The sequence below is a fragment of the Colobus angolensis genome, unplaced genomic scaffold, assembly GCF_000951035.1.
Source record: "Colobus angolensis palliatus isolate OR3802 unplaced genomic scaffold, Cang.pa_1.0 Scaffold219, whole genome shotgun sequence".
NCBI lineage: Eukaryota > Metazoa > Chordata > Mammalia > Primates > Cercopithecidae > Colobus > Colobus angolensis.
In genome coordinates this window covers 2873821-2901515 of record NW_012115366.1, presented here as the reverse complement: position 1 = coordinate 2901515, position 27695 = coordinate 2873821, and the positions used below count along the sequence as shown (strand labels likewise).

General features: G+C 50.0%; 1 protein-coding gene across 3 annotated transcripts in view; it reads left to right on the top strand.

The window, feature by feature from the left end:
* LOC105512773 (tyrosine-protein phosphatase non-receptor type substrate 1) overlaps positions 1–27695 on the top strand; it is a 45456-nt gene that overhangs the window by 2716 nt on the left and 15045 nt on the right. For all 3 annotated transcript variants that reach the window (XM_011943371.1, XM_011943370.1, XM_011943369.1), the window contains 4 exons: positions 18605–18958; positions 25249–25499; positions 25660–25726; positions 26325–26657. In XM_011943371.1, the coding sequence (XP_011798761.1) occupies positions 18605–18958; positions 25249–25499; positions 25660–25726; positions 26325–26657 (1005 nt within the window). The remainder of the gene's footprint in view (positions 1–18604; positions 18959–25248; positions 25500–25659; positions 25727–26324; positions 26658–27695) is intronic.

Below are 27695 nucleotides of genomic sequence, written 5' to 3'. Positions count from 1 at the left end.
TTCCCAATTCCTTGGATCTGATACCTAGGTAGGGAGAGGGCTCCATCCCTCACCCACATGGTTGCCTTTGTCTATACTCCCCCCCCAACCCCACCCCCAGTTGTTTTCAGTTATAGTTTGGTCCTTGCTGGGTGGAAGGGAGCACTGATACAGTTCATGTCTCTCCAGTGAGTGGCATCTCCTATCTGCTCCTTCCTGCCTGAGCCGGCCATTTGTACCCTGCAGAAGTCTGAGTTCTTGCCCTGCCATCCTTCCTGGCCTAGAAATGCACAAGTGTCAATCACAAGTGCTTAATTTTCCTGAAGAAGGGAATTGGGCCCGAGTTAATTTCTAAATGTCTATTCCAGACCCTTCTCCGACCAGGAGCCTGTGGTTCGGTCCCTGGCAAATGAGCAGTGACGCTGATTAGCAAGTGTTCAGATGGGCAGCCTGCCTTTCCTGGGGCACTGGCTGGGAACACCAACACCTTTCTTGTGAGCACATCTCCCCCTTTTGCCTATAAAAACAATCTATAAAATGGTAAAGATTGGGCCATAAAACTTCCGTTCCAATCCATTCAGCATCAATAGCCTGAAAAAGTGGGAGCAGCAGAGGGGCCAAGATTAGCTTTGAAATAAATAAATCTTAGGAGGTAAGAATGAATTTCTTGGTCGAGGATGGTGGGGAAGGGATGGGGTGCGACCATCATAGCTCAAGCCTCCCAGCATCCTTCAGTCTCTGTTCTTCAGGGTCCTGGTCACACCATGGGCCTGGGCAGGGAAGTCACCTGGTTTGGCTGAAGGATGGGGCCTCAGGCCCCTCCTCCTGTTGCTCCAGACATGGAATTTACAACAAAGAAGTAGACAGGATATGAGGGTAGGAAGGTACAAGGAGGCAGTTGTCCAATTTTCTAAGAAAATGGATTTGTTCGAGTGAGAAACTGAAATGTCAGGTTTAGGAAGGCGGCTTTGGATTGAATGACTACTAGTGTCTCAGGCAGAACTGTCAGCCTGGGAGGTGTCACATGATTGCTGTGTCTTCACATGATCACTGTTTTGGGGGGGTAGGGCCAATCATGTGAATTATCTTGGTTGGGGGAGGCAAGGGAAGAAGTTTCTAAAGATTGCTTTTAGCACAAATGCTGCCAAAGGGAAATTCTAAAAAGATCCCAGTGAAGTCACCAACCTATGTTTTTGGACCCAATGTGAGGCCTGTTTCCTAAAACAACTGCACTGAGGGAGATTCTGAGGCTGGGAGAAGGGCAAAGGACTGGGGCCTGGGGACACCTGGCACCTGATTTTGTGTCAGCAGGGCCTGACGCTGAACCCACAGGATGCCTGCTTGGCCCCAGCGAGGCCTTGAGACCTCTAAGTCACTCCCCAGGCCGACCTCAGGTAAACTCCCATTCATTTCTTCTCTCTGGCCTGGAGGAGGCCAAGGCAAGTTGCAGTTCAGGATCTGGGGAGAAGCAGAGCCCCCCAGTGAACCTCTGACCCTTTGGTAGAGGGTGACACTCTGGGGACTCCTCTGTACTTTCCTAAATGGTAAAGTTAATCTCACTTCCTCTTTCTTAAGAAGAGACAACAGGGCGGGAGTGCTTTGGCTCGACACGCTCAGGCCGTTGGAAGCTCCTTTAAAGCCGTAGTTTTCTCTGAGTACTTTCTGGCCTTTACCAGCCCTTGGGAACTCACCATAATTCATGTCTGTACTTGCAGTCATGCAGCACCTATGAAGTGCTGGTGTGAACCATGTGTTGAGAGAAGGGAGGAGAACCAACGTTCATTAAATAGTTAACAGCATTCCAAGCTAGATGCTGCACCTGCATCATCTCATCCGCAAAACATGAATTGGCTCTTATCCCCATTTTGCAGATGCAGAAAACTGAGTCCCAAACCGGGGAAGTAACTTACAAGTGATAGAGAGGAGCCAGGATTTTGAATACTGGCCTTCCTGCTGGGTGGCTCCTAAGGAATAAGTTCAGTGACATAATCAGGATGATTTAGTCCAAGCTGGAGAGGGAGTGAGAGAGGCCCCTCTCTGGGCTTGGGCGGAGGATTGTGGAAGAGTTCTTTCTCTGGGCAGAGGTTTTGATGAAGTCACAAGCATTTCTCTGAAAGCCTGCTGAGGGTGGAAATACTGACAGTCCCTTAGTCCTCACCAGTAACAACACATGAGGGGTGATGTGGCTCCCGTAAGCGCCCCCCATCTGGGCTGCTGAGCTCTGGAGCCCCCAGAGCTGGAATATTCCTCCTTGCATCTTCCTGGTGCCCTTTGCGACAGATGGAGAGGGGGTGTGCGAGAGGAAGGGAGTCTAAAAGTGTTGTACGGATCCCACACGCGCTCGCTTGCTGCTTCCAATGGCTCCGTGCGACAGGTTATTTTCTTATTTGTAGTCTTGGACTGACGGAAGGTTCCCCCCCCCCTCTCTTTTTAAATGTGCTCAGATTTCTGGCCTGTCAACACAACTCCAGATCATGTCACTCCCCAGCTCAAAACTGTTGAGTGGGTCCAAGTTTTCTTTAAAAAAAAACACAAAGCTGCCGTGAGGCCTGGGCTTCCTCCCTGCCAGGCCTGATTTCCAGCCACATGTTTTCCAACAAGCTGACCTGTTGAGATGCTGCAGGATAACAAGGCTTCCTCCCTGCAGACCAGAGCTTTGCTGGCTACTCAGCCATGCGAGCACCCCAAAGACCCTGAGAAGCCCTGCATTGTAGAATCCCGAGCTGGGTCACATTTACTCCAGTGTTCCCTGAACATACGAACAAGAGGCATTTGATTTGTAGAACGCCCATTAGCATGCAGCCTCACTCCGTTTGGTAAATGCTTTTGTACGGATCCATGCCCTCAGCTGAACTCTCAGCTCTGGGCCTCGGCCCGTGCTGTTCCTGCCATCAGAAATGCCCTTCCTGTACCTCCTTGTCTTCCTATGTCCGAATCCTACTCATCCTTCGAGGTTCAACTTAATGTGCCTCCTGGGGGGAGGTCAGAGGAGCCTCTCCTCGCAGACACACAACCTAGAGTAGTGCTAAGACAGTGCTAAGACCCCTGGGTGTTGATCTGAACCCTGCTACTGACTTGGACAATTTGCAGAAATCTGTGTTTTATTTTGCTCATCTGTAAAAGAGGAATGGTATTAGCCACTCTATTGCGAGGATTAAGTTAATTAATGCATGTATAATTATTAATTATTATACATGGAAGCCATGCCTTGTATGTAGTAAGCACTCAGTACATATTAACCAGTGTTGTAATTAGCATGGCTTTATTCTGTTTTGATTCCTCATTTATAACATTGGGATGGATTTTCATAAAGCATCTAGCACAGTTGCTTACACATAGGGGGTACTTAAAAAACAGCAAAGGCTGTTCTGTGAACAAATGTCCTTCAGCTTGATATCTTCCTTGTAGCTTTTTTTTTTTTTTTGAACGGAGTTTTGCTCTTGTTGCCCAGGCTGGAGTGCAATGGTGCGATCTCGGCTCAACCACAACCTCCGCCTCCCGAGTAGCTGGGATTACAGGGATGCACCACCACGCCTGGCTAATTTTGTATTTTTAGTAGAGATGAGGTTTCTCCATGTTTGTCAGGCTGGTCTTGAACTCCCGACCCCAGGTGATCCACCTCCCAAAGTGCTGGGATTGCAGGCGTGAGCCACCACGTCGCCCAGCTTTTATGCTGTTGGGGGATGGACAAGTTGAGTAGAAACCCAGGCTAGAGTGATTTAATTGCCTGTTACTAGGGACTGAGCGCTGTGGGCACAGCCTGCCTCTAGGTGTCTCTGGATCCACAGGTCTGCAGTTGTGGATTCCCGGACCTGCAAAGCTGTAGGGGGCCTGAGAGAGCCCTCTGTGCTTTCATCCAGTGCCTTGTTGTGCGGCCAAAAGAACAGAGAGAAAAAAAACTGGCTGAGCCCACGCAGGAGATCCATGGCAAGGCCCGGCTGGAATGCCAAGCCTCCTGTGGTCCAGGCCAAGGCTTTTAAAAACTGAGCTGTGCTGGAACTTTCCACTGTTTCAGCCAGAAATCTGACAGGATCCCGAATTCCGTGGGAAAACACTAACGTAATACTTACAGGAACCATCTGGGTTCTCTGCTTCCTGGGCTCAGCACTTGGTGTGTGCGACCCCGGTGGTGCTCACAGCCACCTGGTGATACGCATCGGTATCTTCGGACCCATTCGATCAGCGAGGAAACTGAGGCTCTGAACGGTGAAGCAGCTTGCCCAAGGCCACACAGTAAGCGCCGGATTTGGATAGCCACTGTCAGCTTAATCACAGAGCCTATGTGGTTAACTGTTGTGCCATTCCTTAGCCGTCACTGAGGCTTGCTTGACAGGTAGGGAAACTGAGGCCCAGGTGTGATGGCACCCTGCTCCCTTAGTGATGCTCTCGTTTTGTTTTTTTGGTTTTTTTGTTTTTTTGTTTTTTGTTTTTTGTTTTTTTCTGAGATGGAGCCTCACTTCGTTGCCCAGGCTGGAGTGCAGTGGTGCGATCTAGGCTCGCTACAGCCTCTGCCTCCTGGGTCCAAGCAATTCTCCTATCTCTGCCTCCCCAGGAGCTAGGACTACAGACGCACACCACCACACCCGGCTAATTTTTGTATTTTTAGTAGAGACTGGGTTTCACCATATTGGTCAGGCTGGTCTCGAACTCCTGACCTCAAGTGATCCGCCCGCCTCAGCCTCCCAAAGTGCTGAGATTACAGGCATGAGCCACCGCACCCGGCCTCCTCTCATATTTCTATCAGTGCACCTTCCTATGAGGTGGGGGCAGTGTGTGTCCCCAAGGTGCGTCCCTGTCCCCGTACTAGAGAAGGAAGCATCTATTTTCACAGCTGAATCTGCTTTCCTGTAAACTTCGGGTGTTCCTGGGGTGGTTATTCTGATGAAGCCCTCCATGAGATAGATTTTCCCTGCCAGGTGTCTTGCCAGGCCCTCGGTCCAGAGAGATGCAAAACAGCTGAGGTGGAAGTCGGAAACGCTGCAGAATTGGTTCTTTGTGTCTGTAAGATTTCCTGGCACATTCATTCGGGGGCGCAGGGTGTTAGATGGCTGCAGATTAGCGCCAAGAGCCCAGGGAGATCAGGTGCTCGGATCAGGAGGGAGATTGGAAGCCGGGAGTGAGCGATGGGCCTCCCAGGCAGGAGGGACGGCTGGAGCAGGTGGGCGGTGATACCAGCGCCGTTTCTACAGTTCCATTCTTCAGGCCGACCATCGGTGTTCTCCAGAAATGGAAGCCCGTGGTGGAAGAAATACTCGGTACACGATGTGCTCGGCACAGGCTGAGCCTTGAACATGTGTTAGCTCTTCCTTATCTTTTTATTTTGGAAAATTTCAAACATATGCAAGATGAGAAGGAATGATGTAATGAGCCTCAGCTTTGACACTGATCAACTCTCTACCATGCTTGTCCCCTGCCCCTATTTTTGCTGGGGAGAGGAGAATCGGGGGGTATCATAAAGTGAGTGCTAGACATGGGGTGTCATTTCACCCACCCATACTCTCTCCACATCCCTTCCCGTGAACTGCTGTCTGACCCTCACCATGAGCCAAACAGTATGGTCCTTCATCCCCACTTTACAGATGAGGAAACTGAGGCTTCCCAAGGCCAAGTGGGGCTCATCCTTAGGCCACACAGCCAGTGAGAGGTAAAGCCAGGCTCCACTCCTCACTTTACCCTTAACCACTTTGCAGTCATTATTAGGGTCATTTTAATTGTAAATATTCATTCAACAAATATTTTTGAGCATCTACTATGTGCCAGGGAGGGCTCTAGGTGCTTGGAGGATACAAATGTGAACAAGACAGACAAAAACACCTGCTCTCGTGCAGCGGACATTCTAGTGAGGAAGAAAAAAATACACCCAGGTAAACAAATGATGCCACGTAGCTGGGGAGAAAAGCAGGAGGAGGGAAAGGAGAAGGTTAGGACAGAGAGAGGGCTGCTTTAAAGAGCACAGGCCTCAAGAAAATGGAGAAGTAAGGCCGGGCATGGTGGCTCACACCTGTAATCCCAGCACTTTGGGAGGCTGAGCTGGGCAGATCACCTGAGGTTAGGAGTTTGAGACCAGCCAGGCCAACATGGCGAAACCCCATCTCCACTAAAAATACAAAAATTAGCCGGGCATGGTGGCGTGTGCCTGTAATCCCAGCTACTCTGGAGGCTACAGCAGGTGAATTGCTTGGCCCCAGGAGGCAGAGGTTGCAGCGAGCCGAGATTGTACTCCAGCCTGGGTGACAGAGCAAGACTCTGTCTCAAAAAAAAAAAAAAAAAAAAAAAAAAAAGGAAAAGAAAATGGAAGAGTAGTCAGTAGCCACGGGGATAGCAGGAAGAGAGCCCTCCATGTGGGAGGAATGGCAGGTGCAAAGGCCCTGAGGCAGGAATGAGCTTGTATGTTCCAGGAATTGCAAAGAGCCCAGTGGGGCTGGAGTGAAAGGAGAAGAGGTGGGGGAGTGAGCAGGGGTCAGGGCCGACCAGACCAGCAGGATGTGGCTCATTGAGCACCTGACATGGAGCATGTCTGGCTTGTGACAGGATCATTATGCATTCTCTCATTTAATTCTCACCACAGTTCTGTAAGATAGGAAATACCATTAACCCATTGGACAGATGAAGAAACTGAGACTCAGAGAGGTAAAGTGACTTGCCCAAGGTCACACAGCTTTTATGTGCAGAGCTAGGATTTAGGCCCCTGAATGCTGCAGCATCCCCATTGGCTGCTTTCCACAGCCACCCTTGCACCCTTCAGGCTCTTCACCCATAGCAGCTGGAGTGAATCAAGTCATCTTTGGTTCTGCTGAAATGTTTTTCAGTGGTTCCCACCACCCTTAGTAGAAAATCAAAGTCCTTACCGTATGGCATTTCTGAACCATGTCTGTCTCTTCATCCTCACCTCTGACCACTCTCCTTGCTCCTTGGGCTTCAGCCTTGGCAGCCTCCTTTCTGGCCCTTCACCAGGTTCTTTCCCACCCCAGGACCTTTGCACCGGTTGTCTCTTCTATGGGAACATCTTCCCTGGTCTTCGCTTCCTTTGGGTCTCAGGTGCCACCTCCTTTCCTCGGATGCTTTCCCAACCATCCCATTCCAAAAGAGGTTCTCGCTTGTGATTTTCTATCACTGGGCGAAATCTGCCTGTTGCCTAGTGCTCCTAGCCGTTTCTATATTAATTCGTTACATTATTTCAGCCCTGTCTCCCCCACTAGGATATAAGTTGCATGAGAGATGGGCCGTGTCTCTTACTCACCGTAAGTTGCATGAGAGATGGGCTGTGTCTCTTACTCACCGTCGGGCCTCCCAGGACCTCAGCACCGGGCCTGACACAGAGTAGGTGGGTTAAAAGATACTGATTGAATGAAATAACAAGGTGGGTACTAAAAGCCCCCTTTTAAAGAGCAGGCTTGGAATTGTGAGGTACAAGCAAAGCTCATTCCCTAACTACCCCACAGTCCCACCTCTGCGGCCAGGGCCAGGATCATACCACAATTCCCTGCCCATCAAGCTGTCATAAAGAACCCTAAGATATCAGGAAGCACAAAGATATCAATGCCAGGAGGGATAGGAGGCGGCAGCCAAGAAACCCCAGAATTCGTACTTAAAATTCTGGCTACACAAACTGCTTGCCCCACTTTAGACACCATGATGAATGATCAGGTGCTGCAAACCATGAAACGTGACGTAATTAGTGCTGCACTCTAGGCTGGGGGTTGGCTTGGAGGCCCCACCTTGAGGTTAGCCTCCTCCAGAGGGTCACTGCATGAGGCAGTCTGGTGCGGGGTAGGGGTTAGGACAGAGGGAGGTGGAATCAGACTGCTTGGCAGCCCTGTGACCTTGGCCAAATGGTTGTACCTCCCAAAGCTTCACAAAGTGGTCCTTTGTGAAATGGGGGTGGTAACAGCCCTGTCTTACTGGGTTCCTGCAGAGGTTCCATGAGGCCTGTCTTGCTCTGGGCAGCATCGGCGCTTATTAGCTATTGTTACTGCTGTTATGTGATTGTCATCATTTTATGGTTTGGGAATTTTGAAAGCTGGTGGAGTCCCTGCTCCATCTTTTGCCAGCAGGGAGACCTGAAACCCACTCCCCACTCTTCTGCCCCCTCAGCCTCAGTTTCTCCTTCTGTGACCAGGGGGCTCGGCTCAGCTCCTCTCTTGCAGGTCCCTTCCAGCCCTGATGCTCTAGCCTGCATGCCCTCCTGGCCCTTTGTCCTGATGACTCCACAGACTCCTCTGGCAGGAGAGGCCATGGGGGGGCTTCTGCTTTGGGACACATTCCTGAATTGGAGTCCAGCATGTGCCACTTACTGGCTGTGTACTCTGGGGCAGGTGTCTTCCCAGCTCCGAACCTCCGGTTCCCCATCTGCAAAATGGAACTACTAACGTTATTTCCTCCCAAATGGGTGACTATTGAGGGTTAAGGAATTAAGAGCCGTGGAAAGTGCTTTTGCAAGCTGCAAAATGCTCTATAAAAGGAATCAGTGAATAGTGTCAGCTTGGGGAAAAATCCCGTCAGTCCGGAGACTGACTGCTGCCGGCAGTGTGCTGAAACCCTGGCAAATGTCGTTTAATAAATGCGTGTCGCTTTTAAGGGGGCCTTTATCTCGGCTGGGAAAATGTGTGCGCATCCTTGGCAACCTGAGAATCCAGAAGCCCGTACTGGAGGGAACCTGTCGCAGGGAGAAGCGATTGCATGGGGTGGCTCCAGGCTCCAGTGTTGGAATCCCACCTCTGCCACTTACCTGCCTCTCCAGGCTCTGCTTCCTCATCTGTAGGAGGGGATAGTGACAATAGCACCTGCCACTCTGGGCTGGAATGTCCTGAGGGCTAAATGAAGGCTTCTGGTTATCTGGCCTAGCCCATGTATTGCCCCCATGAAAGTGTAGCTGTGCAGCAGCAGGGCCTGTCTCAGGGCAGTGGTTGGGGCCTGGTGGTTGGGAGAAACTCCCAAGCTCTCAGCCTCTCCAGGTCTCGGTTTCTTCCTCTGCAAAACGGGGAGAAGGAAAGAAGGTCCTTAGGTTGTCAAGGCACCAAGCCTAGTAGATGTCAATGTCCTCTACCTGCTCTTCCAGCCTCTGCTGGTCCCCCAAAAGCCTGTTAAGTCTAAAGGATATTTACACAGATTTGCAGTTCTTTTCCTGCCACTTTGCAAACAGGGTCACACTGCAAGCATCGCTTCATCACCTCCAGGTTCCATCTGAACCCAGCAAATGCTCCACAGGGCTCCCAGCACTGCCTGTCCCCCCGACTCCTTGCCAGCAGTGTGCTTAGCCTGCTCACCTCATGCATGCGTTGAGGCAGAGCTGCTTTTCCCTCGGAGAGGATCCTGAGCCTCTCAGGCTTAAGGACGTGGTCATCTGTCGTCCCCTTCATCTTTAGACACCCATCTGCATGGTGACAGCTGCTCTGCATTGAGTACTTACTCTGTGCCAGGCACGCTAGCCCGTTTCATTCTCAGAACAACCCTAGTATCATCATCATCATCATCATCATCATCATCATCATCATGAGACCCATTCCGCAGATAAAGAGCCAGAGGTCCAGAGGGAGTGAGACATTTCCTGGAGTCTCATGGGTAGCAGAGTTGGAATCCAAATCAAAACATACTTTCAACCAGTGCCAGGCACTGCTCCAACCCTAGGGAAGAAAACTCAGTTCCTGCTCTCAAAGGACTTATAAGAGTCTATGATAGGGAAATGAGCACTTTTAAAAAAATTAACAAGGAAATGCATAGTTTTTTGAGTGGGGATGATATACAGAACAATTAAGCAGAGCCGGGGACATTGAAGTGGATAATATTTTAGACAGAATGGCCAAGGAAGGCCTCTCAGATAGGCCTGAGGGAGGGGAGGGAGCCAGACACGTAGATATCTAGGGATGAAAGTGCCAGGCAGAGGCAATGGTGAGTGCAAAGGCCATGTGGTGAGTGGAGAATCCGGCACAGTTGGGAAGAACAAGGCTGTAGACCCCTGGGTCCACTGTAAAAATTCTGGATTTCACTGTGAGTGCAGTGGGGACTGTGGGAGGGTTTTGCACGAAGGAGGAATGTCACTTGACTTAGGTTTTAGAGGCTCCTCTGGCTGCTGGGGGAACGTGGCTGGTAGAGAGGTGAGGCAGAGGCAGGGAGGTCAGCGTGGAGGTTCAGTCAGGGTGGTAAGAAGAGGTCAGGGTCTGGCCATGTGTTAGAAGTTGAGCCAGCAGGATCTCCTAACAGATGGGTTGTGGGACGTGGATGAAAGGAAGTCAAGGAAATGTCTCATTTTCAGTCCAGCACTTCTAACTACAGAGCATCTGACCTGGGGAGGGAGGGAGCTGCATTTCCTGTTTACAGGTGAGGAAACGGAGGCTTAGAGAAAAGCGACTTTGCCAATCACCCTGCTAGAGACAAGACATAAAGGTCATCCGGCCCCAGAGCCTGAGCTCCGGACGGTCTTACCACCTTAGTTTATCTACTGCATGGAAGGGGCCACCAGAGTCTGCCCCTTCCTTGCAGGGATATGGCACAGCACTGAGTTCTCAGAGCTACCCAGGGCAAGGGTGAAGGAGTGGGGACCCTGAGCCACTGGGCCAGCCCTCAGCTCATTTGCCAGGCCACATGCATCCTCATTTTTGGTGGCTTCAATGCAGGTAGCAGTTTCTACCACAGCACCTGCTTTGTCCCTGCCCAACGGGTGTATCCAGTGGTGCCAGCAGAATGTTCCCAGTGCTGGTCTGTTCTTCAGATGGGCAACCGAAACCATCCTTCAGGGCACTAGGTCAGCCCAGTCCCAGGTCCTCCCCATCTCAGCTTCCTTATAGCCAGTGAGCATGTTCCATGGACTCTACCCTGAGTCCTGTCACCTCTGCATCTTTGCTCATGTGGTTACCTCCTCTTGGAATGCCTTCCTTCACCCCAGCCTCTGTCAGTGTTTAAGACCTAGCTCAGGGACCGCCAGCTCCAGGAAGTCTTCCTGGGTTTCACTCTTCCAGAACCCCATCCCCAGACCTCCTCTTGCAACACTGATCGCCATGTGTGTGGTCATTGCTCATGTCCAGGATGGCCCCACATGCTAAGATATTCTCAAGGGCAAGGGCTTGTCTTATTTAGCTCTGTTTTCTGTGGTATCTAGGACAGGGTCTGGCAGCAGAGTGAGGTTTGAGAGGGCATGAATGAATCATTCTGACTCCAGAGGAAATCGCTGTGTAGTCATGGCTGTTGGATCCCCAAGGTCTCTTCTTGGGAACTGCGGCATCCATGCAGCCATCCACTGGTGCAGCCCCGACCATGAATGCAGCCCCAGCTACCTTTTGCCTCCCTGCATGGGGTCATGGGCTCCAGCAGATGGTTCTGGGCTGGCCTGTTCACTGCTGTGCCCTGTGGCCAGCACATAGTAAGTAGGTGCTCTAGAAAGGTTAGCACCTCCTATCAAGGGCAGGACCCTAGACAGATACCACACAGGGTGTTGACCACCAGGAGCCCATGGTAGACTTGAGGGAAGTGTGCCTTCTCACATCCTCCATCACCCTTGTGCTTGTGGAAACTTACACAGCAACCTCATCTATGCCAGGCACATTCCCAGCTGGACACATTCCCAAACACAGGCGCACGGACACCTGGGGTCCACACAAATAGTGGCATGTGCATACCTCCCTGCTTGTCAGTGCGCATACCCTCACAATCACATTTACGCATTCACCACTCTGTCACACACGTGCCACCCCCACACACACACCCTCTACACACACATACACACCACACTCACGTGCATGCCGCTCCTGCATCACCCTCCCACACACTCACACCCTCCCACACACGCCCAGGCCACCATGATTCAGACACTCTCCTGCACACAATTCACATGCCCACACCCATGATCCCTAGCTCCCATTCAGACACACTCCTGTGCTGCACTCTGACATATTCCGGCACACAGGCACCGTCTCTTTCACACTCCTCCTTGTGCCCACCCATGTGTACATGTGTGTGCAGATGCTTATGCTCTGTACACTCATACATGTATGTACACATGTGTTCTCATGTGCATACTCGTATGCACACTCAGCACACTCATATTCACATGTTCTATTGCACAGCCCTGTACTACATCCTGTGTACATCCACTTAAATGCACACTTAATGTTCACATGTTCTCTGCATAGCCCTTTATTACTTCCTGTATGCATCCACTTTAATGCACATTTATGTTCACATGTGCTATTGCAAGGTCCTGTACTACATCCTGTGAGCACCCTCTTTAATGCACACTCTTGCACTGCATACTCTTGCACATAGCATTAAGTCACACCCAGAAGATAGTAGAGGCAGCCCCTGATGAGGAGCTGCTATAAGTGTGGGGCAGAAAATCACAGCCTTCTGAGGACGGTGAATAACAATAATGGTGAGGGAAGAAGGGAGCCGGGTATCACTGCAGCCACTCTAGAATGTTGAGCCCTGTGCACTGCCAGAGCTCCAGCCATAGCCTCCCAGGCCCTGGCCATCCTTGAGTGCAAACAAAGAATCTACAAAGAATCCAAACAGGTGGCCTCCAGCCTGTCCCTGTGACTCCTGCTGTGGTGGCCCACTGCTTCCAGGGGATGGGCAAGCTCCCATGCAATGGCAGTGAGCACCTGGGCAAGGCTGGCTCTTGGGAAATGTGCTTGTTAGCTTCATTCTCCCTGCCCCATGAGACAGGCTTCTGGAAGACTCACACCCCAGGGCAAGGCAGCCCTCCCCACCCCCACCTCAAGCTTCAGTTCTAAGTTGATATTGTTTCTATTAGAAGAAGCATCTATGTGGGCCGGGTGCAGTGGCTCATGCCTGTAATCCCAGCATTTTGGGAGGCTGAGGTGGGCAGATCGCCTGAGGTCAGGAGTTTGAGACCAGCCTGGCCAACATGGTGAAACCCCATCTCTACTAAAAATACAAAAATTAGCTGGGCGAGGTGGCAGGTGCCTGTAACCCCAGCTACTCGGGAGGCTGAGGCAGGAGAATCACTTGAACCCGGGAGGTGGAGATTGCAGTGAGCCGAGATGGCACCATTGCACTCCAGACTGGGTGACAAGAGTGAGACTTTGTCTCAAAAAAAACAAAAAAGAAAAGTGACTATGCGTAGTTTTTTTCTCTTTATGAAAATTATTTTCATCTTTTAATCTGAAAAGCCACACACATGAACATTGTTTTTTAAGAAATCAAATATATTTTCTAAGTCGCAGTGGTCAGTTCTCAGCCCTCATCTGACTGCATCTCTCAGTGGCATTCGATGCAGGTGGTCGCACCATCCTTGGCCAGTTCAAAGAAGAGAAAGGAGATGTGGCGGGAGAAGCAGGTCACAACAAGGGGCCGGGAGATGGGATCTAAGGTGCCAGCAGGAGCCTCTTGCCCAAGGGGGTTAGGTATATTCCAGATGTAATCATTTGAGTGATTTCTTTGAAATCCATCTTTGCCTCGAGGGGGGAAGCTCCATGAGTCCAGGGACACAGCCATTTCATAGCCCTTAGCTCAGGGCCTGGCACACGGAAGGATCCAGAATGCAGCACTGACCGCCCTTGCTGTGGGCACTGAGTTCCTCTTACAACAAGCATGGTGACCACCCACTGTGCTGACTTCTCCCCTTAGAAAACATGTTCATGTGTTTTGTTTCATTACTTCAACTTTTTTCCAAAACCAATAAATGCTTACTGCAAAAAAATACAATATATGATTTATTATAAAGCAATAAGAAAACATGCCAACCTCCATCCTACCTCAGTCCCATTTCCCAGGTGTAACACACAACAGCAGTGCCATGTTTAACCTATCGTCCTTGCAAACCTTTTTCTCTGGACATGCGATTGACCAATCAACAAATATTTATTGAGCAATCTACACTGTGCCAACCACAGTAGCAGGAGCTGGGGAAACAGCAGTGAACAAAACAGACTAAATCCCTGGAGGAGAGGTTCATTCAAACAGTACACATACGGTAACATACATCATTACATGTACAGGATTTTTAAAAATCAAAATGAGATGCTATAAATATTCTTTTGTGTTCATCCAGTTTAGAGAAGCTGAAAAATGCCCAAAGTAGGAGGGGAAAAAAAGAGAAAAACCTCATGAAGTTTAGATTCATGATCCAAAGAGAGTTACATTTTATAGCTTCGTTTAATACCCTCCAGTTGTTTATATATAGTTTTATTTTACAAAGTCATGATCATACAGAGAGTATAGATTTTCTTCATCTTTTTTTTCTTGCGAAAGAAGTGCAAACAGAAAACGTAAACGAGCAAAATTCCATGTAAATCTACCACTCAAAATAATCATGGCTACTCGTTAATATCATTTTTTTGCCCAAAACTGGGAGTTTGGGATCACACCGGATCTACCACTTGGTAACAGACTCTGATCTTGTAACACATTTCCATTGTAATTCTGTACCATCATTTTCATGGCTATAGACTTGGCCTATATCTGTGAAAGTGGATTCACTGTAATGGGATCAGCCAATCTCCTTTCCTGGGATATTAGGATATTTTCAATTTTTTATTTTCATGCAAACACTTAAGTGAATGCAAAGCAGAATGTCTGCACGTATTCTTGGTTACCTAAAGGTATGATGTTAGATTGTTTTTCTTCACTCGTATTTTCACTACATCAAAATGTTGATTGCAGTTATCTTTGATGGTGTGATGTGAGATTATTACTTTGTTTTCATACTTCTTTATTTTCTCTAAATGCCTCGCAATGAACAGGTTTTATTTGCATGAACACAATATTATTTAAAATGATGCCGTGAAAATTTCTATATGACCGCCGTTTTCATGGTAATGGCTTGTTACGGCTGCCTGTAATTCCACATAGGGGATAGGCCGTAATTCACTTAACCATCTCCTATCGCTGACCGTCTGGGCTTTTTCCAACATCTTTAAGATTGTTATACAGGAAACCTACTCCATATCTGGGGTCACGTCCTCAGGGAGCAGCCCAGCAAAGGCTGGTGAACAGATTTCACACCTTTGGTTCATCCTGCCAAGCTGCTTTCCCGAAAGGATGTTCCAATTTCCACTCCCACCAGAAGTGCGTGGGAATGCCTGCCCAGCCGCCCTCCTCTCCCTGAGACGGTTCAGGCCCCTGGACAGTTGCGTCCTCTGCCAGGCGGGCAAGAGAGAGCAGGAAATAATTTGGCCAGCAAGTGACCCCAGACCCAGAACCAGGAGTGATTTTTAACAAGCCTGATTCTCAGAACAGAACCTGCAGAGAAAAAGAAAGCAAGCAAGGAAAAAAAAAAAATAAAAAACCTCTCTACTGGAAAAAAAACACACACATACACAGATTAAAATAATATTTGGCACTTACGTCGCACTTTTAAAATTCTTCAAACGCTTTATAAACACTAGCTAATTAATTAAGCCGCCTAAATCTGGCTGCAGTTGGTGGAGAGAGCTTGAGAGGAGCTAAAAAAAAAAAATGGGGGAGCCAACCCTACACAACTCCAGATTTTATTGTCGCCTGCCTGGGGTGTGATTACAGGCCTCCGGCTGCACCACAAGAATAGCCCTGCTCCAACATGCTGCACGCCTGACTCCGCAGCCTCTCCTGCGCCTCCTGCTCCCTCACCAACTGCTGACTCACAGCCCCGTGCGGTGTTATTGATAAGGATAATAATAACTGCAAGCCAGGCTCAGTCCCGGGCTCCAGGCCTGCACCCTCTTCTAGATATGCCAGTATCAGCTCCATTTAACACATGAAGAGAGAGGAGATTTGCCCAGGGTCATGGAGCCGACAAAATCCTTCCTTCACTCGTTACGGCATTCATTCTGCATATTTTTATCGATGACACTGTTTTAGGCAAGAGGTTGGAAACAGTCCCTTGTAGATCCTACATCCTACTATTGGGAATGTGACAATCCAGAGAAAATCAAATATATGAATAATACAGCTATGTGATGATAACGGGAATGAGAATTAAAACTTACCCAGCACCTATGCAGCAGTCTTACCACCATGTTGGGGTCCTCATGACTCTGCTGGGGTGGATGCCAGAACCCCACTTTATGGATGATGGAATGGGGGTCCAGGGAAGGTGGGTACAGAGGTGGCTAAGGCAGGAGCCATGCTGTCACCCAGGCCTGCTGGCCCCAGCAGATGTGCTTCCTCAAGGCAGCCTTTCCAGTTGGTCCAGTCTTGAGGCTGAAATACAGACCTACTGGGAAAGTTCCTAGCTCAGTGCTGCTGGCAGCTGCTGGTGCTGCCTCTGATGTCCCCGCCTGAACGGGCCTCCCACACATCTGGCCACCAGCCTCACCCCTCTCAGGCTGTCTGATGCTGGCTAGGCTTCTGTCCACTGTGGGTTCTGTTTTTTTCTCCTGTGCCATGAAGATCTTGCCATGTTCAACTTCAAATGGAAATGAAATGAGAAGCTGGACTTCCTGACAATAAAAGCAGTTGAGGTCTTAAGTGATTGGTCAGGAAAATAAAGTCGAAATGGTCATATTTACACCCAGAGCAGGTGAAGTGGTCTTAGGTACTCTGAGACTCCACTCACCTGCCGTGAGAACTGGGCCCCAAGGGTGATCCCTTGCAGTCAAGACTGGGTGAGGCTGGGAATGGGAGAAAGAGGCAGGACAATGGGTAGATAGCCCTGGGCTTGCTGCAGTGAGGGCAGAGAGGGGTCTGTGAGCCTCTTTCCCTGGCTGCCCTGCCCCTGCCAGTGGGGTGGTGCCAGGCCATGGGTTGCTGGGCAAATTCACAGGGTCTCTCTCCTGCCCAGCCAGAGCCAGAGAGGCTGCTCTGGACATCTGCTGCAGCCTTGTCTGATGTACAAGGCAAAGGTGGCCCAGGTCAGGGCAGGACAAGGTCAGTGGAAAGTCCAACTGGGGCCCCAAGTCACCTGTCACCTGCATACCAGGTAGCTGCCACTCCTCTATCTACCTCATTATCTCCTTCTCCCCCATTCTAGCTCTTAGGCATGTGTTTCTCTGAGGTCTTTATGATCATGATCTGTCTTTTTTTTTTTTTGAGATGGAGTCTCGCTCTGTCACCCAGACTGGAGTGCAGTGGCGCAGTCTCAGCTCGCTGCCAGCTCCGCCTCCCGGGTTCATGCCATTCTTCTGCCTTAGCCTCCCGAGTAGCTGGGACTACAGGTGCCCGCCACCATGCCTGGCTAATTTATTTTGTGTTTTTAATAGAGACGGGGTTTCACCGTGTTAGCCAGGATAGTCTCGATCTCTTGGCCTCGTGATCTGCCCGCCTCAGCCTCCCAAAGTGCTGGGATTACAGGCGTGAGCCACCGCGTCCGGCCTTCCTTTTTTTTTTTTCTTGTACCTCACCTTGTTCAGAATCAAGGCCCTGGCTGTGCCTTGCTCTGAACTGTTCTCTCTCGGTCCCTAAGCATCTTCAACGCATCTCATGACAACCTCATCCTGCCTTCCTCTTCCTATCTGGGCTCTCTCCCCTGCACCCAGTCTCTCCACCCAGGGTCCCTGTCTTGTGTGCCCCAGTGTCTCTGATTGGAGCTCAGGCTCCTGCAGCTGACCTCTACAACTCCTTCCAGCTACACATTTGGGAGCCCTTGAGGCCTGGACTGGGTCCAGCTCCAGTGTGTCCCCATCACATTGAGGCCTGGGTCATAGGGCATCAGCAGGTGTTGGTGAGAGTGAAGTTTGAGCTACAGCCGCCGCCTTGTTTATTCAGTGTATAGTAACAACATCTTCCTCAGTGCCCGGCTCCCGGCTAAGTGACTTCTATGTGTGATCTTGTTTTCTTTTCAGAACAAAGCAGAGGCCTCGGGGGTGTTCTACCCATCCTGTAGATAAGAAAGCTGAGACTCAAAAGTGATGGATAAACTATGGTCCCACAAGAACAAAGGGCGAGCCAGGTTTTAAACTAGGTCTGATGACTCTAAAAACCAGATGCTGCATTTGGACACTGTCCCCAGCCTTGGCTTGTTTTATCCTCCCAGAGATCCATCGAGCTGGGGTCATAGTAACTATTTTACAGATGACGAAACCAAGGCCGAGAGCAGTAAGGGCAAACTAAGGGCAGCTCTTGCATTTGTGTGGCACTTTGCTAGCCAGGCTCAGTCCTGGGCTCCAGGCGGGGACTCAAACACACTGGCATGAGTCTACACTGGATATTCTTAGTCACCTGAGTGCTGGCCCAAGGACACAGCTGTAGGCCACGGATCCAGAACTCAAACCACATTCTCCTGCTGCCCAAACCGCTGAGTACAGCCTCCCTTCTCGGGGCCTACATCCTGGACCAGGTCGGAAACAGAATCTAACGCCTTGTAGAGCCCCACACATGCCAGGCCCCCTTCTCTGAGACTTTGCCCAGCCTGTTGCCTCTGTCTGGAACACCAGGCTCCCTTCTAGCTCATTCAGATTGGAATGAGAGAGCCCAGCTCAGATGTGACTCTTCCAGAGAGGTTCCGAGCATTCAGACCCACTCTCTGCCATGTCACTTAGCTTTCTGTGCCTCAGTGTCCCCACTTAGAATATAGGCTCATGTTGCAGGTTTGTTGTGAGGGTTAAATGAGATAATACACACAGTATACTGACCTCACAGCCTGCTCCTGGTGTGCACCCTGTCGATGAAAGTCATTGATAAACACTTGAGGCAACACAGAGGATCATGTAAGGATGAAAAAAAAAAAAAATGACTGCTTTGTACTCCTTTCCAGGAGTGTTGGGTGAGGAGGAGCTGCAGGTGATTCAGCCTGAGAAGTCCGTATCAGTTGCAGCTGGAGAGTCGGCCACTCTGAACTGCACTGTGACCTCCCTGATCCCTGTGGGGCCCATCCAGTGGTTCAGAGAAGCTGGACCAGGCCGGGAATTAATCTACCATCAGAAAGAAGGCCACTTCCCCCGGGTAACACCTGTTTCAGACCTCACAAAGAGAAACAACATGGACTTTTCCATCCGCATCAGTAACATCACCCCAGCAGATGCCGGCACCTACTACTGTGTGAAGTTCCGGAAAGGGAGCCCCGACGTGGAGTTGAAATCTGGAGCAGGCACTGAGCTGTCTGTGCGTGGTGAGTACATCGCGGGCCTCCTTCATCCCCTGGTGTGTGACAATAAGTCAGTAATAACACCCTCCATTCTTTGAGCAACAATCAAGTGTGGTGGTGGGTGCTCCTTTTCATGAATTAATGTCTCCCCCTTTTACAGATAAGGGAAGTTGAGGCCTGGAGATGTCATGCTATTTGCTCAAGGCTCCACGGCTGGTAAAGGGTGGGAACATCTGCATCCTTCATCTGCCCGGCTCTGTAGCCCTGGCCTCTTCCAATCGCGCCCAGCCCTTTGGTTCCACAGATGAGGGAACTGACAGATAGAGTGACTTGCCCAGGCACAGGCCAGAGCTCACCTGCTGCCTCCAGAGAGCACTTCCCCCTCAGTGTGGCCGAGTCTCCTCTATGCAAAAGGTACTCTCTGAGAACCTACTGTGTGCCAGGCTCCACCAAGCTTGTGTTCTCATCCCTTCCAATAGGAATCCACCCAGGGCAGGGAGCAGCGAGGGTGTGCTTTCCTTTATTTCATCACCAAACATCAATTGAGAAGATTCCTAAAAGGCACAGATTTACTGTTTAATCTGATGGCCCTGGTGAGAGGAGAAGCCAGAGGTTTGGGCATTTTCTGTGGGTCTTTTAGAAAAACCCTTGTATGGTTTAGGGACTGATTCATGCAGTCACTGAAGGCTCTGAACAAAGCTGGGTCATTATAGAATGTCCCTCACCCCAGGGAGGAGGTCTCCCTTCTAGGTGACTTTGGGTTCCTCAGTTAAGGCAGCAAAGATGCTCATTTTGTATTTACTGCCAGAGCCCCAGAATCCTTGTTCTAACTCTGGATCCTGGGACATTAGTGCAGGAAGGACCCTCAGACCATGCAGCCCAACCCCCAGTTACAGGTGGAAACTTGAAGTCAGGAGATGACAGGGGCCTTGCCCACAGTCACAGGACCAGTTGGTGACAGGATCTGGACCAGAGCCCACATCTGATTCCAGGAAGGCTCGTTCCTGCGCCAGTGTTAGACATTGTTTCCATAGAAGAGCCTGGTGCATCACAGGTGCTGACTGAAAGCTCCTTGAACAGAACCACTAAGCAGGGAGCCAGCACTTCTCCTTTTCATCAGTTTCCTAAAGGTTCAGAATACTCACATTCAGACCGTTAGACCCATTGGTGATTGGAAAACCTCTCCCAAATGTAAGCCTTAGCATTTGATACTGAGATTTCATATCAGGATGGAGACCTGCTGCATTGTGTAATAGCTACAGAATACTCCAGCTTATGGAAATGTCAGATTTATTTTACAGTCTTCCATTGATGGATATGTAAGTTGTCCCCAACCTTGAGCTATTAAAACAGTCCTGCAGTGGATGACCTTATACATGTGTGACCTTACTCAGGTGGGAGACGCCCACTGGAAGTGCCATTGCTAGATCAGAGGGGGTGTGTGTTTTAATGTGTGTGGATATGGCCTAATTTCCCTCCTAGACATTGTAACAATCAAGTCTCCCCACAACTGCTGGACATAGGCAGGGAGGGTGGCTTTATCCTGATTGTGCAGATATTATAGGAAGAGACATTGAAGTTCCCAGATGATGCATCCCATGCCTAGACAGTCACAGCAAGTAAGTGGCCTAGGTGTGACCCAAATCTGCTGACTCCTAGTAGAGTGCTCACTCCTCTTTGCCATGTTGTCAGCCTAAATGATACCCTGGATGAGAAAGGAGGGAGGTGGGAGGAGGCCAGGGAGCAGCAGCGGGGCCAGATCCTCATCCTGGCACTTTCTCCTTTTATAACAAGTACTATGAAGGAAGAGCCATTTCTTGCCCCTTTTACAGATAGGGACTCTGAGGCTCAGAGAGGAGACCTGTGTGGTGAGCAAGTAGGGGAGCCAAGGTTTGGTCCCCACCAGCCTGACTCACAGCCCCTGTCTCTGTAACACTCAGCTATGCTTGTCAAAGTGTGGAGAAATGCTCCACCCTTCTCATTCCAAACTCTTGCAGTTCTATAGCAATAAGCATAGGCTGAGGCAGGAGAATTGCTTGAACCCAGGAGGTGGAGATTACAGTGAGCTGAGATTGTGCCACTGTACTCCAGCCTGGATGACAGAGCAAGACTCTGTCTCAAAAAAAGAAAGAAAAAACAAAACAACAAATCCTATGGGAGTAGGAGGGACTGGCCCCCATCAGAAAGGTCCTGCAGATGTCTCATGATATGGGAACCTGTTCCTAAAGGACAGGTCTCTGCACATCACTGAGCAGCATCCATGGAGCAGAGTTGGGCCTCCTGCAACCCAGCAGACCACATGCTCACCTACTCGTGGTGCTGAGGACTAAGGATAAGGAAATGAGTCATTTCCTGGTGGGTGCTTGGGGCTCATTGGAACAAGAGTTTATATTCTCCCCTCAGGCCGTCAGGAGCCCACTGACTTCAGTTTATGGCTATATGGTAACCAGATCTGGGTGCCATGGCAGGAGGCTTCTCCCTAGAATTGCATGAAGTCAAGGATCTCAAAGGGAAAAAGGGAAGGTGGTGGTTAGTGTCAGGGTTCATGAAGTTCAGGCACTTGCTCAACTGATAGACACGAGAGCTTGGGGAATGCTGGAAATGCCCATTGGGTACTTGGGGGATGAGGAGACAGTGCCTTTGCTTTTCTCAGCCTCGGTTTCCTCATCTGTAGAATCAGACTGGAGTGCAGTGGCGCGATCTCGGCTCACTGTAATCTCCACCTTCTGGGTTCAAGCAATTCTTCTGCCTCAGCCTATGCTTATTGCTATAGAACTGCAAGAGTTTGGAATGAGAAGGGTGGAGCATTTCTCCACACTTTGACAAGCATAGCTGAGTGTTACAGAGACAGGGGCTGTGAGTCAGGCTGGTGGAGACCAAACCTTGGCTCCCCCACTTGCTTACCACACAGGTCTCCTCTCTGAGCCTCAGAGTCCCTATCTGTAAAAGGGGCAAGAAATGGCTCTTCCTTCATAGTACTTGTTATAAAAGGAGAAAGTGCCAGGATGAGGATCTGGCCCCGCTGCTGCTCCTTGGTGATAATCAGGGACTCCTTTGGGAGAATGGAAACGATTTGAGTTCCTGTGTATTAATCACCCAGTGCAGAGTAGACACCCCTAAATCAAGGTGTTATTTTATTTTTTTTGAGATGAAGTTTCACTCTTGTTGCCCATGCTGGAGTGCAATGGCGCCATCTTGGCTCACTGCAACCTCCACCTCCTGGGTTCAAGTGATTCTGCTTCAGCCTCCCGAGTAGCACCCACCACCACAACCAGCATTTTTTTTTTTTTTTTTGTATTTTTAGTAGAGATAGTGTTTCATCATGTTGGCCAGGCTGGTCCTGAACTCCTGACCTCAGGTGATCCACCCACCTTGGCCTCACAAAGTGCTGGGATTACAGGTGTGAGCTACTGCGCCCTGCCATCAAGGTGTTATTTTAAGATGTGCTGCCTTGGGCAACCCAGTTCCCCTTGCTGAGCCTCAGTTTCCCCATGTGTAGAATGTCGATAATGGTACCAATCTTTCCAGGATGTTATGAGGATGCAGCGAGCCTGAGGAGACGATAGACCTTAGTAAGCAATGGGGTTTTCCCAAGATCATGTGATCTTGGGTGAATCCTGGCTTCCCTTGAGTTCTCAGCTTCCCTGTCTGTGAAATGGTGATGATGATTGCCAACCCTCAGGGGTTCTGTGAGGATTGGAGAGGATGTACACAGAGCCTTAAATGGTGGCGGTATTCAGGTTGTCCCTGAACTCCTGCAGAACTGTGGTTAGGAGAGCGTGGCCAGAGTCCAACTGCCTGGGCCATATCCCAGCTCTGCTACCTCCTGGCTCTGTGACCTGGAAGAAGGCACTCCACCACCATGGGCCTCAGTGTCCTCACTTGTAGGTGATAACACCAGCCTCACAGACCAGGAGTTGGGGCCGAATGAGTTAAATCCTGTAGAGTGCTTAGGGCAGCACCTGGCCTGCAGTCAATGTTCAACAGATGTGAGCTCTGTGATGCCGAAGCCATGCAACCTCAGATGGGTCAGTGCTCCTCCAGCCCTCAAGTAGAAACGGTGCTTAGGGTGTGCTCAGGTAGCTTTCAATCTTGGCTGCTCTTTAGGATCATCGGGAAACTTTGAAATCAATCCCAGGCTCTACCACAGACATGCCTCTTCAATTGGCCTGACATGGGCCTAGGCATCTAAAGTTTTTAATTAATCCAGAAGATGCTTGCTAGTACAGAGCCAGGACTAAGAACCCCTGGGATAGACACCCGGAGGTCACAGAGGACAAGTTGGAAAAGACGGTCCTCTGTGGTGCCAGATGGGAGAACAGCTTTTCAGGCTGTGGATGCTTCTGAACAACATGTACCCGAGACAGCTCTTTGGAGGCCCCAGTGGCCTGGCCAGACCCCCTCTTATAATACAGGCCTACGGGGGCCAAGGTAGGGGCCCCAGACAAAGCCCTGCTCAGATCCAGCCTCAGGACGGGGGGACCTTCTATCTTGAAAATGTGTGTGTCTAAACAACCGCCAGAATCCCAGCACATCCTTCCAGTTCAGCCCCAGAACCCACCCTGCCTTGACACACCAAGCTGTCACGGAGGAATCTGTTCCCTCCTCCTTTAAAATGCTTCCGGCTTCCGTAAATGGCTCCTCTGGAGGGAGGCGCCTGTGATCTTGTTTGTGTTTTGAAAGCCAATTCACCAAACTTGTTTCCTGAGGGGATTGTTTAGAAAAGGGGAGAGAATCCTCACTTGGTGGTTTCTGCTCCTTTTATCATTTGGGTTTGTCATGAGCTGCAGGGAGCAGGGTTTGAGCCTTTTCTTGGTGTTTCTGCTCTGCTTTGTTCTGCTGCCTAAAGGATAAATGTGTAGATTCAGAAGCAGTAGTGACCAGACCTGATAACAGGCTCAGGGGTCATTTATTAAGCACCTGCTACATACCAGGTTCTGTGCTTGCATTCATCCTCCCTCATCTTACCAGGGTGGGGTGTGTATCCACTTTCGGCCCTGGGCCTCTCTGAGCTTTGTCCTAAAAGGGGCTCACATGAGGATCCCCTCACAGAGATGGAACGAGGATTAAAGAGCTGAGGGGCATGGAGGGAGCAGCCAGTGTCCAGCTCCAGAGAAGCCCTGGATAAATGGGAACTGATTGCAGCCCCTCAGCCCTGTGGGGACATCCAGGCTGCTGGCCTCGATGACTTGACTTCTTCAAGTGACACCCTCCTTACTGTGCCCTCAAAATGTTTAACGGGTGTTAGGGAGCAAGTTAATATTTACAAATGCAAGTATGGGTGATATGTGCTTCCTGGTGATTGCGATAGGAGGTACAGGGTAATAATTAGCAATTTGGAGACATGTTTAGGGCCCATCTGCAGGGAGAAACAGCCCATGTTCTGATTCAGCCATTTGTGTGCTTTCAGGACCCAGGAAGTGCTTCTGCCTGCTTGGGCACCCTGTGTCTGTGTAATTATTGATAATTAAGAAATTAACCCCTTTGGCTTTCTCCACACTTGGTGATCTTTAATATCTATCCAAAGCTGACCCCAAAGAAGACCCTAGATTCAGAAAAGTATTCCTTCCTTTCAAATTTAGCGCTTGGCACAGATTAGCCCCTGCTGGAATATTTGTGGAGAAAATGAATAATATGAAGTAAATTCATAAATACCTGAAGAGAGAGCTTTGGATATGAATAAAGTCTGGGTTAAAGTTAGATCTGTTTTCGCTTATTTTTGTGAAACATCTTCTGTTTATCCAAAGCAAAACTGCTTCTGTTGCCTCATTTAATCCTCGCTGCATCCCAGGAAGGAGAAATGCTGCTGTCCCATTTTACAGACAAGGAGCTGAGTGTGCCAGGCCAGGCCGCCCCTCTCATGGGCTGAGGAGCCTGGTTCCAGCCGTCAGGGTGGTGCCACTTTGCTACTTACTCCCTGTACTGACCTCTATAGATGCTCTCTGGGGTTGGCACTGTTTCCAGGGGGGCAGGGTAGCAAGAGTTAATACCAAGGATGAGATGGATTGTTAATTTTGATCCTGTGCCCAAATTGGTGGAAATCACCCTGTGTGGAGTGGAGAAGTTTGAACTCAGGCCTGGACTTCCCTCTGGGCCCTGCCCCTACACTGTCGGACCTCATATGGGTCCTCACCTCTCCCAACCTTTGCATCCTGCTCTGTAAAATGAGAATAAGGACACCTCCCTCATTAATCCTTCCACATTATTGGAAGGGTAAAAAATAATGTCTCGGAAGGTTCTTAACGTGTCACACGCTTATCGTTAGTGGTGGTCATCTCAGTCATGTCTCCTGATTATCGATGCTCCTTTTGTAGCCAAACCCTCTGCCCCCGTGGTATCGGGCCCCACAGCAAGGGCCACAGCTGAGCACACAGTGAACTTCACCTGCGAGTCCCACGGCTTCTCTCCCAAAGACATCACCCTGAAATGGTTCAAAAATGGAAATGAGCTCTCAGACTTCCAGACCAACGTGGACCCCGCAGGAGAGAGCGTGTCCTACAGCATCCGCAGCACAGCCAGGGTGGTGCTGACCCGCAGGGACGTTCGCTCTCAAGTCATCTGCGAGGTGGCCCACGTCACCTTGCAGGGGGACCCTCTTCGTGGGACTGCCAACTTGTCTGAGGCCATCCGAGGACCCCGCAGGAGAGAGCGTGTCCTACAGCATCCGCAGCACAGCCAGGGTGGTGCTGACCCGCAGGGACGTTCACTCTCAAGTCATCTGCGAGGTGGCCCACGTCACCTTGCAGGGGGACCCTCTTCGTGGGACTGCCAACTTGTCTGAGGCCATCCGAGGTAGAGGACCCTCAAACCCAGCCCAAGCCCACACCTGGCTGCCAAGCCTGTTCCCCACCACCCTCCACCCATCCAACTCTACTTTTGCTCCAGGGCTTGAAATGCCTAGAACCTAAATTCCTAACTGCCCACCTCCCATGCCCCTAGATGTGCCGGTCACTTACTAACATTTTAATGGCAGTGGCTAGGTGACCACCCACCAGGTGCCACGGACTGCGCTAGCAGTTTCATTTATTCCACCAATAGCAACTACAATTAATGAGCACCTACTATGAGCCAAGCCTCTACATGCTTGGTGGTTTTCTTTATTTTGCTACGGTTGTAACATTCCAACTGCATGCCAGGGGTGGTGCTTATAGATTTCACCCATTCTTAGCCTAGTAGGAGCTACCAGTCCTTGAGCACCTACTGTGTGCCGGGCATTGTACTTAGTAATTTCATTCATAGGCAAAGAGCACCCTCAGTGTCTGAGCACGTGCTGCCTGCCTAGCACTGTCCTGGTGACACCCTCACCGTGGTGGTGGGAGCTACGTTATGGAGCCCTCCCTGTGATCTGTCTGTGCCACAAGGTCACAGCTTCTGCCCTGTGCTGTTTCAGTTCCACCCTTCTTGGAGGTTACTCAACAGCCCATGAGGGCAGAGAACCAGGCGAACCTCACCTGCCAGGTGACGAAGTTCTACCCCCAGAGACTACAGCTGACCTGGTTGGAGAACGGAAACGTGTCCCGGACAGAAACGGCCTCAAACCCTCCAGAAAACAAGGATGGCACCTATAACTGGACGAGCTGGCTCCTGGTGAATGTATCTGCCCATAGGGATGATGTGAAGCTCACCTGCCAGGTGGAGCATGATGGGCAGCCAGCGATGAACAAAAGCTTTTCCCTGAAGGTCTCAGCCCACCGGAAGGAGCAGGGCTCAAATACCGCCGCTGGTGAGGCCTCTATTTCAGCTGACCCAGCTCTTTTAAACTTTTAGTTTTGTGGGTTTTTTAAATGTTAAAAGTAGTAATTCCTGCTTATTATAGAATAATCTAGAAGTCTATAAATATAAAGTAGGATTTTAATGTCAGCTCCATTTCCCCAAATCCCACACTCCAAGAGTCACCACTGGTAAGGGTTTATGCACATCTTGATAGATCTTTTGACATAGATTTATATCAGAGGAGGAAAGAGGGAGAGAGAGGGCCCATCTGTTCATGGCATCCTGCATCTTGCCTTCTTCACCTGATAGTTGTCATGCTCCCCATTCCTCACTGGCCCAGCCCCTCTTCCCTACTCTTTCTAGCCTCTGTCTCATCTGCCTGGCTGCCACTGGGAGCCTGCCCCACTGGAAGCCGGGGTGGAGTCATTCAGGGTGTTTGCAGCTTGTCTCATGTACAGTCAGTGCTTCAGTGAACATCCTTGTACATGTTCCATCCCACATGTGACTATTTCTGTGTGATTGCCCAAGGAACACTTTAGGCCAAAGGGCATACTCATGTAAGGAGGAGATAATGCTGTCATTCCCCTGAGAGAGTGTGAGGGTGTCAAGGTATCATTTTCTCAGCCCCTGCAACGTGGTGTTGGTGTACATCTCTTCTGTTTTCGAATGGTGGCACCTGGTTGGCATTTCAATGCAGCCATGGAATATTTCATCACCTGTTATCAATGTGGCTGATGCCCTGTACATAGTAGAACCCTTGAATGGATTAGTAATAGAAGCCATTTCTGTCCTTCATGCACCCTTTAGGGAAGCTCTAAAAGAGAGCCTTGGGGCTGTGTCAAAGTGACCCTTTGGTTTCACTAATGCCGGGTTTTCATAGGACGTGTAGGGCATCAGCCAATGCCGGGTTTTCATGGGACGTGTAGGGCATCAGCCAATGCCGGGTTTTCATGGGACGTGTAGGGCATCGGCCAATGCCGGGTTTTCATAGGACGTGTAGGGCATCGGCCAATGCCGGGTTTTCATAGGACGTGTAGGGCATCGGCCA